This window comes from Lepidochelys kempii, chromosome 1 (assembly GCF_965140285.1).
Source record: "Lepidochelys kempii isolate rLepKem1 chromosome 1, rLepKem1.hap1, whole genome shotgun sequence".
Lineage (NCBI taxonomy): Eukaryota > Metazoa > Chordata > Testudines > Cheloniidae > Lepidochelys > Lepidochelys kempii.
Genome location: NC_136380.1, coordinates 325,161,137 through 325,175,459, shown reverse-complemented (window position 1 = coordinate 325,175,459; position 14,323 = coordinate 325,161,137). Strand labels below are relative to the sequence as shown.

General features: G+C 50.2%; 1 protein-coding gene across 2 annotated transcripts in view; it reads left to right on the top strand.

Annotated features, from left to right (window-relative positions):
* The first annotated feature begins 5,560 nt into the window (after positions 1-5,560).
* The window catches only part of LOC140905331 (B-cell receptor-associated protein 29), a 55,808-nt gene continuing 47,045 nt past the window's right edge, over positions 5,561-14,323 (top strand). Inside the window, exons 1-2 of one of the 2 annotated variants that reach the window (XM_073328454.2) lie at positions 5,561-5,838; positions 6,514-6,621. In XM_073328454.2, coding sequence (XP_073184555.1) covers positions 5,576-5,838; positions 6,514-6,621 — 371 coding nt within the window. In that variant the 5' untranslated portion in view covers positions 5,561-5,575. Of the gene's footprint in view, positions 5,846-6,513; positions 6,622-14,323 lie in introns of both variants that reach the window. The other variant, XM_073328453.2, reaches the window with a different exon arrangement.

The window sequence follows — 14,323 nt, the reverse complement described above, 5'->3', positions numbered from 1 at the left end:
GGGTTGGGGGCCTGCCCTGCTCTGCACGGCTCCTGGAAGCAGCAGCATGTCCCCGCTATGGCTCCTACATGTAGGGGCAGACAGGGGGCTCTGCACGGTGCCCTCGCCCCAAGTGCCAGTTCTGCAACTTCCATTGGCCGGGAACCGCAGCCAGTGGGAGCTGCAGGGGCGGTGGCTGCAGATGGGGCAGCACGCAGAGCCTCCTGGCTGGCACCATGCCTCCGCGTAGAAGCCAGAGATGGGACATGCTGCTGCTTCTGGGAGCTCTGGGAGCGGTGCCTGCGGATCTGTGAACCCCTCGGGCCCAGCCCGGAGCACCCTCCTGCACTGCAAATCCTTCATCCCCAGCCCAACCCCAGAGCCCGCACCCCCAGCTGGAGCCCTCACCCTTCTCCTTCTTCCACAGCCCAACCCCCAATTTCATGAGCATTCATGGCCCGCCATACAATTTCCATACCCAGATGTGGCTCTCAGGCCAAAAAGTTTGCCCACCCCTGCCATAGGTGCTCGAACAAGGGGTGCTGGGGTTGCTGCCACACCCCCTGGCTTGAAGTAGTTTCCATTATATATGGGGTTTACAATTTGGTTCAATGGCTCTAAGCACCCCCACTATAAAAATTGTTCCAGCACCCCTGTGGTAGACATAGAATGCTTGCCCCATATTGGGATTTTTTTAATATTTATTACCTGCATATGCAGTTGGGTGTTACTAACTTAGGTCCTGAACCTAAAACAGTAAGCATCTTCTGTACGGGGCTTTCAGCTCTCCAATCCAAGACATCTGTGCCCACACAGAACTTAATTTAAATGAATGGGGCTCCATGTAGGCTCAGGGTTTACCTATGGAAAGTAGCATATACAACTGGGGCATTAGCTGATACCAATAGTAATTTAAGGGTTCTTGATTGGACCCAGTTCTCCACTACTGCAGTCAATGGAAGTTTTGCCATTAACTTAGGGTTGCCAACGTTCTGATTGCAGAAAACTGAATACCCTTGCCCTGCCCCTGCCCCGCCCCTTCTCCAAGGCTCCGCCCCTACTCACTCCATCCCCTTACCCAGGGGCAGCAGGTTTGTATAATTTTTGGTGGTGCCCAGAACAGGTTCCTCCACCACACTCACACACACACACACCCCTGCCTAAGGCTCTGGGAGGGAGTTTGCGTGCAGGCTCTGGGCTGGGACAGGGGGTTGGGGTGCAGGAGGGGGTGTGGGAGGGCATGTGGGCTCTGGGAGGGGGGTTGGGTGCTGGGTGCGGTCTCTGGGCTGGGACAGAGGATTGGGGTGCAAGGCATGGGGCTGGGCCAGGAATGAGGAGTTTGGGGTACAGCAGGCAGGCTCCCCCTAGCTCTCTCCCCACCGGCAGCAGCGAGCTCAGGGGGAGAAGGGCTCTTCCCTGGGCCTCCCGGCACTCACCCAAGCCGCCCCAGGCTGCTACTCGGAGTCACCTGCTGGGGGGGGGGGGGCTGCCATGCGCCTCCTCCCCCCCACCCCCCCGCAGGCGCAGTAGCCACCTCAGCCTGTCCCTGGTGCCGCTCCCTTGTAGCCATCAGTGGCCAGTGAGGGAGTGCAGTGTGGAGCTGCAGGGGGCAGCTGCCTGCTGCCTAGGGCAGGCAGGGACACTCGGGGAAGGCGCGCAGGGGTGGCAGGCGGGGCCAAGGGACACTCCAGGGGAGGCGCGCAGGGGCAGCAGGCAGGGCTGGGGAAGAGAACCGGACATGAACATTGGTGGAGTTGGGCCCCCCAGGCCCTGAATTTGCTGGACCCCGGGCATACAACTCCCCGCCCCTGCCCCTACCTCCATCACTCACTCTCCCTCACCTTCGCTCACTTTCACTGGGCTGGGACAGTGGGTTGAGGTGTGTGGGGGGGTGAGGGCTACAGCTGGGGTGCAGGCTCTGGTGTGGGGCCAGGGATGAGAAGTTTGGGGTGGAGGAGGGGGCTTTGGGCTGGCGCTAAAGGGTTTGGGGTGCAGGAGAAGGTGCAAGCTCTGGAAGGAACTTTGGGTGTAGGCTCTGGGAGGGAGTTTGGGTACGGGAGGGGACTCTGGGCTGGGGCAGAGGGTTGGGGTGTGGGAGGAACAGGCTGCGTGCTCTGGGAGGGAGTTTGGGTGCAGGAGGGGGTTCAGGGCTGGAGCAGGGGTTGAGATGTGGGCGGGGTGAGGACTCCAGCTGGGGGATGCAGGCTCTGGGGTGGGGCTAGGGATGGGGTGTAGAAGGGGGCTCCGGGCTGGGGCCAAGGGGTTCGGAGTATGGGAGGGAGTTTGGGTGAGGAAGGGGCTCAAGGCTGGGGCAGGGAGTTGGGATGCGGGAGTGGGTGAGGGGTGTGGGCTCTGGGTAGTGCTTACCTCAGGCGGCTCCTGGAAGTGGCCGACATGTCCTTGTGGACCCTCGGCGCAGGAGCAGCCAGGTGTCTTTTTGCGCTTCCCCTGTCTCCAAGCACTGCGCTTGCAGCTCCCATTGGCCATAGTTCCAGGCAAATGGGAGCTGCAAAGCTGGCGCTCAGGGAAGAGGCAGTGCACGGAGCCTCCCTGGCCACTCCTGCGCCTAGGAGCCAGACATGACAGCCGCTTCCCAAGAACCATGCAAAGCCAGGGCAGACAGGAAGCCTGCCTTAGCCCCACTGTGCTGCCGATCGGACTTTTAGCTGCCCAGTCAGTGGTGCTGACCAGAGGCGACCGGGTCTCTTTTTGATCAGATGTTTTGGACCAAAACCGGACGCCTCACAACCCTATATTATCTTCAGTGGTTGAAGGTTTAGTTACATGGTCCTCTGCTCTTGCCAGATGGTATGTGTGGGTTGACTTCTGCCCATATAGAATGTATTGCATGATGAATCCTATGCTAAGAAGATCATAACCTTAGTTGACAGGCACTTCAGAGTAGGGATATACATATAACCTGCCATGAACACTGTGCTGCAAAACTACATGAATAACAATACATTTAAAAAAATTGTTTTAATCTGGGTCATATTATTCCAAATAAATCAATTGATCAGAGTAAAAAAGAAAAAAAAAACAAATTCCAACACCAGTGCTATATGATGCAATATAAATACATAATATTCAAATAAGGAAAAAGTATCACCAGCAGGCAAGGTATCACAGAGAGAGCAAAGAAAAGAAGACCACCATACTGAATATCTTAGAATCAAATTCAGTATAGTTTTTAGGCTGACTTCATTTTACCTGAGATCTAAAGACCAGCAGATGCCAGGGACAGACACCATGTTGCTACCCACACTGCAGGAAGCGCCTCATGTTGCCAGGCAGTGAGTAAATACCTCTGGTACTCTTTAAGCTGCTGTCCTGCTATTTGGAGAGGACTGGGTGGGAGGCAAGAAGTCCTAGTTCTAATCTTGGCTATGTCTGTGGCTCAGTGTCAAGGCACTTTTCTGTCTCTGTTTCTTTGTATGTAAAATGGTGATAACAATATTTATAAGGCTTAATTACACACACAAAATTACATTAAAAGGACATTATTAACGTTGGAAAGCCAAACATTCAAAAGTTAGGGAATGCCAGAATTACGGTTATCTGTGAAACCTCTGTGACGCTCTGTACCTCAGCACCCCCATCCTTGTAAAATGATTGTGTGGTATCCAATGCAAAGTTTGTCATGTCAGGTGTCTTTGGAAGGCTCATGATGCACTGAGCATTGTTGTTACAGTAAGGTTATAGGTTATAATTTCATGTATGTAGTTATGAGGCTGAATATGTACCCTCATGGCTTAAAATAAGCCTAGGCAAAAACTCTCCAAGAGCAGAGAGGCAGTTCACACCTCATCAGGACAGGTATGGGACAAACCCAGCCCTGCCTTACAGGAACAAAGGACACTGGCCTAGGCAGCAACAAAATGATCTGTTGGACTCTCGAGTGAGACACCCCCTTTCCTTTGGCCAGTTTGGGTCTGCGATGAGGTAATGCTCACCTGACTCTGAAGATGAGGCTCAAAGCCAAGAGGGAAGAAAGAGCATGATAAAAGGGAGAGACTTTGCCATGCTCTTCCTCTCTCTTCCACCTACATCTACAGATACTACACCAAGCTGATCAAAGGGGAGAGCCTGGCTGAAGAGCAACCAGCCAGCCTGTGGTGAGAAGCATCTAAGTTTGTAAGAGCATTGAAAGTGTTAAGATAAGCTTAGAATGTGTTTTGCTTTTATTTCATTTGACCAAGTCTGACTTATGTTTGGACTTATAATCACTTAAAATCTATTTTTATAGTTAATAAATCTGTTTGTTTATTCTACCTGAAGCAGTGCATTTGGTTTGAAGCATGTCAGAGACTCTCCTTGGGATAACAAGCCTTGTACATATCAATTTCTTTGTTAAATTGATTAACTCATATAAGCTTGCAGTGTCCAGGGGGCATAACTGGACACTGTAAGATGGAGGTTCCTAGGGTGGTGTCTGGGACTGGAGATATTGACTAGTGTCATTCAGTTGCAAGTAGCTGGGAGCCGTTTACATGCCAGAGGCTGTGTGTGAACAGCCCAGGAGTTGGGGTTCTCACAGCAGAGCAGGGTAAGGCTGGCTCCCAGAGTCAAGGATTGGAGTGATCTAGCAGATCACCGGTCCAGATAACACCAGCGGGGAACATCACAGCCTCAATTGAGCCCTCTTGTGCATATGTATTCTGGTAGTCTTCAATTACATGATCCCATTCTGTACACTCCACAGGACCCCTGCCAAAGGCCTGGTTCTGACACAAAGGCCACCCCCCTCTCCCACCAAACTTCAAGCCCTGGTTGGGGCATCCAAGTGTTTCAAATAAAATGTCTCAAGAATTTAACAAGAGCAAAACAATGTATATTACCTAGTCTCATTTCTGGAAACAGCTGAACGGTTCTGGGTGACATTAAAAAAACCGAGCCTGACACCCAGCATGAGAAATTTCAGCCCAAATGGCTAAAGCCTGGCACAGTTATCAACAGCTGTAAACAGGGTCATGTCAGGGGAAGCATTTGGCAACCTTAACAATAGGCAGCGCCCCCAGTGGCACCTATAATGTCTGTAGTACTGTGAACATGCTTTAAGCATGCTCAATATTATTGCTCTGCCCCCACCGCACCCCCTGGAGTTCCTATGGGGTGGAGTTCTCCCGGAGGAGCCAGTTTTGGAAGAGCCAGAGGTAAACAGGGTTGCCAACTCTGACTGAAGCTATTCCGGGAGATTCCCCCCCCCACACACACACATGACATAACGTCATTTTCTTAAAATATCCTATTAAAATCTCCTGGGTTGCTTTAAATAGTCACCAGGAGATCGGTGTGGATTCTGGGAGACTCCAGGCCCATCCTGGAGGGTTGGCACCCGTAGAGGTAAAGGTGGGGCGGGAGCCTGACTTGGGCAGGCAGCGGTGGCCTCTTTTGCCAGACCCAGCGGCGGCTGCTGTCAGTGGCGAGAGGCAGCAGGGGCGTGGAGGCGGGAGAAAAGCCAGAAGCCGCAGGAGGGCAGAGCCACCAGGGGCGTGGGAAGGTGAGAAGAGGGCCAGTCACGGCGGGGCTAAGGGGGCTGGGATGAACACGGCCCAGCCCAACACTCGCTCCCTGGGGAGAAGGAGGCGCCTCCCCTATGCACGAGGCGTCCCCGCCCCAGACGCCCTCCGCCCCGGGGGGGCCCGCCTGCCCGCAGTCCCGCCCCGGCCTCCCATTGGGCGGGGAGGCTGTGACCGAGCCCGCCGGCCCGCCTCAGGCGTCCGTCAGCGGGTGCGGAGGACAAGGCGTCGCTAGTCAGGCCACCCCCTTTTCCCCGCCTCAGGCAGGCCCGGCCGGCCTCACGCTCCGCGGGCGGGAGGCAGGTTTCCGCGGCTGCCCCGAGGCGGGAGGCAGGATTTTGTTCCGTGTGAGTCAGTGCGAGCCTGACACCCTCCTCGCTCCGTGCCGCTCCCCCGCCGTGCCTCGGCCGCACATCCCAGCAGCCTGGGCAGGCCCGGCTGAGCCGAGCTCCGTGCCCCGGAGCTTGCCCAGGCCGGTTGGCGGCGGCGGCGGCGTTTCCGGGCGCTTGGCAGAGGCTTTGGCCTCTGCGCCGGGGAAGGGCTGGGGGCTCCCTGTGCAGGAGCGTTGTCTTGGGAACGGGAGGGGGGGGAAATCTCTCAGCTGCCCCCCCCCCCACGCACGAGGGAAAGGAGTCGCCTGTAGCGCCCAGGCATGATTCCTCCCCGGTGGCGCTGGGCGGCTGCCCTCAATACAGCGCCCTGGCCCTGGGCGGAGGAGAGGCTGTTTGTGCAGTCTCGAGGCCGCCCGAGCTCTTCATGCGGGGAGGGGAGGGAAGGGAAGGCTTGCGCGTCCTCCGGACTAAGTTACTTAAAATCCCGGCCCTTTGCCCAGTCACCCACCTTGAGACCCCTCCCGGGCATGAGGGCGTGTTCGGGCCTTAAATATCCGGTTTAACTTGAAATGGGGAAGCTTTGGCTCAGCCTGAACTCTGCTCGCTGCGGGATTCATCCTGCGTGCCTCCAAGCCAATTTGCAGTGACTGCTCTGTCTGTCCCCCCCCCCCCCCCCCCTGCAGGCCGTCCAGGGAGAAGATGACTTTTCAGTGGACAGCAGTTGCAACCTTCCTGTATACTGAAATAGGAGTGATTTTGCTCCTCTGTGTACCGTTTATTTCTCCACTAAGGTAGGGATCTACTGTACACTAAATGGCCTTGTCTTAAGACATCTTATAAGGTTTTTATTTACATGTTGCTGTTGTAACACACCTAACATTGTGGTTCAAGTATATTTTCACTACTACATTTGGGGCTGGTTGAGAACTGAATTCAATAGGAGCTACTTGGTGCTTAGCGCTCTTGAACATCAGGCCACTTATTTAGGTGCTTAAACCCACACCAAGGAGCTTAACTTTAGGCATCTATTTTTGAAAATCTTGGCCAGAATTGTTTTTTTTTCTGTACCAGTTGCTAATAATTATTTATTTCTAGTCATAATTCCAGTGTGCCCTCCTCTCACGCTCTGTTTTAATAAGAGGAAAGTCAATCCATTTAATTTTATTTTCTGAATGGTCAGTTTAGAGGAGAACGTATGGCTTCTTTTCATACTAAGTTATTAGTGGCTAAATAGGCAGCAGCCTCTTTTCAGAGGAATCTGAATTATCAGAGGTGAATGGGTAGCTATTTTCCCTGGTGTGGCCTTGCGCCAGGCATTGGGAATGGAAGGAAATATAAAGCAGTCCTGCTTGTCTCTGTTGACTAGGTGTAATTTGTGAAGATTCTTCCAAAAGTGCAGAATTCTCCTGCTTGATGTATGGAATTTAACAGAGCAGTAAGAGAGGCTCCTATAAGCTTATATGAGAACCAAAGAAATTGGTGTTAGTCCTAGAAACACGCCAATACATAAGTGTTTTAAAACTAATTCCCCCAACCTTTAGTAAGGGGAAGAAGCTGAAAAGGAAGTAAACCAGCTACCCTCTCTTTATGCAAAGTACTGCCTTCCTTACCTAATTTTCTTAAAACAACTTTCTCTCGTACCACTGCTTACCTTTGATCACGTAAATTTATTGTTTCCCCTGTGTGGGAGAGCCCTGTTAGCTCCAAAAATGTTGCTAGAGGATTAAACCGTAACATTTTGTAGAAAACTTACTATTGCCTCAGAATATAACATAATCTTCTATGAAATATGTTTATTTTCTGCGGCCTAAGACACCAGTTCACATCGTCAGAATGAAGAAGGTAACTTTTCCCACTAATTAATCTGTGGACTTCTTATAGTAACCTGAGCAGGAGGATGACTTTCCCTGTCCTATTCTTAAAATGAATTCCACACACTGTAGAGTCAAAACTCAACCACTTCCTGGGGTTTGCGCTTGTCATCTTATTGTTAGTTTCTGTATTAACGAAGTTCAGCTCTCTAGAGAGCCACTCCTCCACCTGCTTAACAACACTTCCACACAGCATCTGTTGCTGCTGCTATGTATACATCCGCTAATAGTTGATACTTCAGAGTGGAATGGGACATCCCATTTCCCCCACGCCCTCTGAAAATCTAGCATGAGAACTTACGCTATACCTGATCTCCACCAGGTTGGAATGCTGAAATGGTTCTCAACCGATCTTAGACCTTACAAGTGGAAATGTGATGGGTTGGCATAAAATATATTTAGATTAATTTTTTTATTCTGTCAAATCAAATTTAGAATTGTCAAAATAAGATTAATTCTAGAGGCATCATTCATGCAGTTAGAGCTGTGACATTTATTTTAGGATTTATATTTAGTGTAAGGTTTTGTATTCCCATTGCCGTTGTATCGGAATGCCTCCCTTACGATTTAAGAGAGAGATGCTGTAGGTCCATAGTGATCTCTTCATTTTGATCTGAATTGTGCTTCCGGAAATTACTGTAATTGTAGTTATCCAGTACAACTAACTTTTCCACTTGCTGCCCTTAGTACGTAGCCACAGCCACCCAGAAGGGTTTCTTGCCCAGTCCCTGAGCATTCCAACTTCCTTTTCTTCTGCCAAAAGGGAGAGATGAATCCTAAATCCATATTTCTTCACAACTCCAAGAGCTGATTAAGGGCCTGTTCCAAAGTCTACTGAAGTCAATGGAAAGGCTCTCATTGGCTTCAGTCAGCTTTGGATCAGGCCCTGCAGCAGAATCTCTGAGGTTCAGGCCTCACAGATTACTCACTAGGACAAAGCAGTGAAGTACGAGACAGAGTACAAATGGAAGCATGCTGGACAGTTGATTGGATTGCTGCTGACTGACTGCCTAGTAGCTGGAGTGAGCCGAACGGTATAATTTGGCAGGAAGATCAAAGACTTGGGAGTTGGAGGGAAAAGGAATCTATTCTAGGGGACTGGGAGGAAGAGTTTCTTTTTGGATGTGAGGGGCTGAGCTAGTAGGGAAGAGCTTTTCTCTGAGAGTGGTGGAAGCTTGAGGCAGAAGTAAGAATCTTCCTTGAGGGGTCTCCCAATATTTTGATGGATCTGTGCCTCACTTAGCCTCCATCCACCCATGCACAACTTTAGATCTCGTTCAGTTTGGATTTACACTGTGTTCATTAGCCAGACAAGTGTTTCCCCTTTAGCAAGGGTGGGTCCTGTGGCATCATGTCTGCCAACAGAAGTATTGTCATTACTGTCTGAGTTCTGGAAAACAACTGTATGTCCTGTGCTTGCTCTGTAATGGTACCATTCCAGACAGCTATATTTATTTCTAAATAGATTTGTCACCGGTCACATCGTGTGGGTAGGCTTTTTAGCAGGTTGCATGGTACCAGAGATTGAGATATTTGGGCACAAACCTTTGCTAGCAGGGAGGTATGAGCCTCTGGAAGTATTGTGAAGGCAACATGCTCCACTTATGGAAAAAGAAGTGACTTGCATCATTCTGGCTGGCACAGGAACTGAATTCAGTGTCTTGGGTAAGGCTTTGAGGATGAATGAAAGAAAAGAGGGATGTTTATCCTTAGGCTTGGAAGACTCTCTGAAATAGTTTTATTGTCTCCTCTCTGAAACATTTTTTTGGGGGAAGCGTCAAATTCATTGCTTAGGTGATTAAGAAACTGTCAGGTATAGAGTTGCCAGTACTATGCAGTGGTGGGAGGCCAGTGAGGAAGGGGTTAAAGAGATCCTGTGGGCACAGTCAGGTCAAATCTAGTGCCCCTGTGAGGCCCTTCAAACCTGGAGAGGAGCTCCTTCAAAGGGAAGATCCAAACACAGCACAGGATGGCACTCTTAGAGAAGCACAATGGGAACATAGATCTCCCAAACCCCTTGGAGCAGGGACTGCTTACCAGCAGAGCTGCTGAAGAGCTTCAGCTGCTTGGACCCTCTGGAGAGGTGGAAGGACCATCTTTACTTCATTTTTTTTTTTTTTTTTTAAATCAAATCACAGAGCATGCAGCCTGGGCCCCTAAGGCACTCAAGGTTAGGAATCCAGCTCTCTTTGTAGAGATTATTTACCTTTTGCTTTCTGAGGAAAAATGATTTGAGCCCGGAGTGTTTTGTGGGCTGCAGAACATAACATAAGAACGACCATACTGGGTCAGACCAATGGTCCATCTAACCCAGTATCCTGTCTTCTGACAGTGGCCAGTGCCAGGTGCCCCAGAGGGAATGAACAGAACAGGTAATCATCAAGTGATCCATCCTCTGTTGCCCATTCCCAGCTTCTGGCAAACAGAGGCTAGGGACACCATCCCTGCCCATTCTGGCTAATAGCTATTGATGGACCTATTCTCCATGAATCTATCTTGTTCTTTTTTTTAACCCTGTTATAGCCTTGGCCTTCACAACATTCTCTGGCAAAGAGTTCCACAGGTTGAATGTGTAGTGCCTGAAGAAATACTTCCTTTTGTTTGTTTTAAACCTACTTCCTATTAATTTCATCTGGTTACCTAAATTCACTGTAAGATGCCAAGCGGCCATGCAGCAGTCTATCAAGGGCCACACAGGTGGGAAGAGGCACCCCTCCCCTAGCCCAGCCCCGCCCCGCTGGAGCTGCCGCGTCTGGGGAGAGGCGCCCTGGCCCAGAGCTGCCGCAAGAGAGGGCTGGAGGGAGTCCTCTCTCCCTGGGGCAGCCTGCACCCCAAACCTCTCATCCCTAGCCCAGAGCCTGCACCCCCAGCCGGAGCCCTCACCCCCCACACCCCAACCCTCTGTACCAGCCCTGAGCTCCCTCCTGTACCCCGAACCCCTCATCCCTGGCCCCACCATAGAGCTCACCTCCCCCAGCCAGAGCCTGTACCCCAACCCTCTGGCCCAGCCCTGAGCCCTCTCCCACACTCCAAACCCCTTGGCCCCATCCCCTCCATGCATCACCTCCATAATAAAATTCATTCCACACATGCAGGTAAAAAATTAGAGGGTACACTGCTGGTTACCCCTAGTTCTTGTGTTTATAAGAAAGAGTAAATAACACTTCCTTATTTACTTTGTCCAGATTTCATAAACTATCCCCCTTTAATCGTCTCTTTTCCAAGCTGAAAAGTCCTAGTCTTATTAATTTCTCCTCATAGAAGGTGTTCCATACCCCTAATAATTTTTGTTGCCATTTTCTGTACCTTTTCCAATTCCATTATACCTTTTTTGAGATGAGACGTCCAGATCTGCACACAATATTCAAGATGTGGGTGTACCATGGATATATAGAGAGGCAATATGATATTTTCTGTCTTATTATCTACCCCTTTTCTAATCATTTCCAACATTTTACAGGATTATTTTGTTTAATTTCTTTATTTTGGATTGCTATTATACCCAGAAGAAAGGGGGAGCTGCCTCCCTAAGACTAACAGCGGAGGGCTCCACTTCAGACTCCGAATAGGCAGTACAGCAATGCCTACAGCCAGAGAAGGATGTCTGGGACAAGAGAGGTGCCCACTCTCATCCCAAGGGGGTGTCTTAGAAATACAACCTATGACATGGTGGAGAATGTGGGCATTTGCTTCCTAATCCGACACAAGGGTAAACTGGAGGAGATTGAAAGCCCATGCATGTGAGAGATAGGAGAACCCAAGCAGCATGGATCCAGAGCAGTGGTGCAAGTGGCTAACAGAGAGCCAGCAACAACAGGCAACTCAGTAACAACAGCTCCTTCAGCAGCTATTGCAACAGTGGGGTGCCCCACAACAGCTGCAGATGAGCCAACATCATCAGCTGCTATGAGAGATGACAGCCAAGCAGAAGGACCTGCAACAAAACCTGGTACAATAGTGATTGATGGGCCTACAACCTGATGGGGCAGCTAGGGTTCAGCAGTTGGCCGTGAGCCCAGGGCCAGTGCTGCCACTGGTATATATGAAGCTGATTGAAACAGGTCCTGATGTCAAGAAAGATGTCCACTTTAGAGCAGATGGCAGTGGCCTCCCAATGTCCTCCAGAACATTGGACCCTGCCCAGCACAGGCAGACTACCAAGGGCGTGACCCAGTGGCTGCACAGAATTATACACTGGTTAAGGCTGCCATCCTGGACTTTTTCTATATTAGTGAAGAGAGACACAGGTGCTGCTTGCAGTCAGAAACATATTTGTCGGGAACATGGCTACAGTGGGTGGCCCAGAAATTGAAGGACCATTTGCTGGTGGTGGTTGCAGCCAGAGGAGCAAACTGGAGCTCAAGTGGATGAGTTAATAATGGTTGAGCAGTTCATATGAATAATTCCCACTGGGGGACCACCCAGGGTCTTTAACTAAGGTGATGGAAAACTTGATGGCTGTTGAGGAACCTCCAGGAATTTGGGGGAAGGACATGCTTGGGCTAGAAAGCTGACCAGTCTGATGTGAAGCCCAGTCAGGAGATGTCCCTGATCAGCAGATGATGTCAAGTATGTGCCCTTTCCGTTAAGATGACACCTCCTCACCCTAACTCTGAGCAATTCACAGCGACAGGTGAGGAACGGACTGGACAAAGCGTAACCAAGGCAGTTGGTCCCTGTCCCAGCTACTGAGACTAAGTACGGATTTAAATGCCAAACACACCTACAACAGGCAGGGTTGTCCTTGGTCAAGAAAATGGGCTCACACCATGACATGGTAACTTGTTTCTTGTGTGGGCAGCTAGGAACCCAAGAGAATGCCCCCTTATGGAGTAAGTGTGTGCCGAGGTATGGACAGCAAAGAATAGCATAGAAGTAAGGACCCACCAAAATAACGGACCAGGAGGACAAAAGTGCAGTGTCAGTTGGATTCAGGATGTGGCCAGACTTTGGTACAGATTCCCTTAGTCTCACCTGAGGTCCCTTTTACCCTGACCATCGTCCTCCAGTGCATAAATGGGGATGTGAAGGCCTACTCCAGAAGACTGTGTCAGCATACGGATACGCTCCCAGTGGCTATATCCTCAGTACTGGTCTACCGTGTCGCTACTGGTTGGGATTGGTGGTACTTTCGGGAAATTATCCACAAGTTAGGAAAACCAGAGACCGCAACCACTGACCCAGTGTCAACACCTAGGGTTGTTCCTGGACTGGTAGAACTAGCTGAGTTAAGAGAACCAGAGGATCTCTATGAGAGGAGTTTGAGGCCCACTGGACACCCATCCAGGATGCAGACAGGCAGTAGCCAGTGGATGACTGTTGCCAGATTTAGAAGCCCTGACTCATGATGCAGGTTTTGTCTGTGAACTGGAGGGAGCGGGGGGAATCCTACACTGAGCAGGGCTTATGATCAAATTCCTGTTGTAAATGTTGAAATTTTGATGTCTGAGGCAGTGGTTCCATTTCATAATCTGTGAAGTATGCCTATAGCAAGTTGAATGCAATAAACAGACTGAGGAGGTAAAGATCCAGTTATTGGTACCTCCATTATCCAACCAGGCACTCCTACAGCTAGCTCATGACATCCTATCTGATGGGCACTTTGGACAAGGTTTTCTCCCGGTCTATGTATTGACTCATTTCTGCTGGCCCACTGACCACCATTAGCTCAGAGAATACTGGGTCTCTTGTCCATAGTACCATTTAACTACCCCAAAGGCTCCTTTGATCTCATTCCCCCGATCAAAACTCCCTTAAGGCAAATCATGACTGATCCTGTAAAACTCCTAGAGTAAAGTGTGGTGGGCAAGGAACTCTTGCTTGTGATCCTGGCCATCCCCACTACACTACACAAAGGCAACAGCACTTGCCCTGGAACTTTGAGCAAGGATTCTCCCCCCCCCCCCTCAAAATACTGACCAATCAAGGGACCAACTTTTCATCCCACTTAATGGAGGACTTATGCTCCCTATTGAAGATCAAGTCTCCAAAGACTTATGTCTACCATCCGCAAACAGATGGATTAGTTGAGAGATTCAACAAAACCCTTAAAGTGATGCTAAAAAACAATTTCTGTCCTCTGATCCCAAGTATTGGGACCAATTACCCAGTACTTCCTCCCTTCTTGTTTGTCATAAGGGAGGTACCCCAAGGTTCCACTGCATTCTCTCCCTTTGGTCTGTTTATACAGGTGACAGCCTTGAGGAATATTTGACCTCCTATATGAGGGCTGGGAACACCATGGCCAGATGATATCCAGTATGGCCCAGTATGTTTTCCATGTCAGGGAGTGCCTCGAGTCTGGGAGTTTTGCTTGTGAAAACCTGTTGGGGGGAGCTTGCAAGAACAAACATAGCCAGGATGCATGCCTACTGACCTTCCAACCTGGGTAATGAGTACTTTTGCTACTCCCTAGCATGGAATCCATAGTGCTAGACAGGTGGCAAGTGCCTTTTGAAGTGGTTTTTCAGTTAGCCTTGTGGACTACAAAGTCTGCCTGCCTGGCAGGAGGGAAGAAACCAGTGTTTCCCGTGTGAACCTGCATAAGCCTTGGAAAACCAGGGAAGGGATGTTTAATGCTTCTCACCTACCAGAACCCAAACTGGGGTTTCAAGCCCCCGTT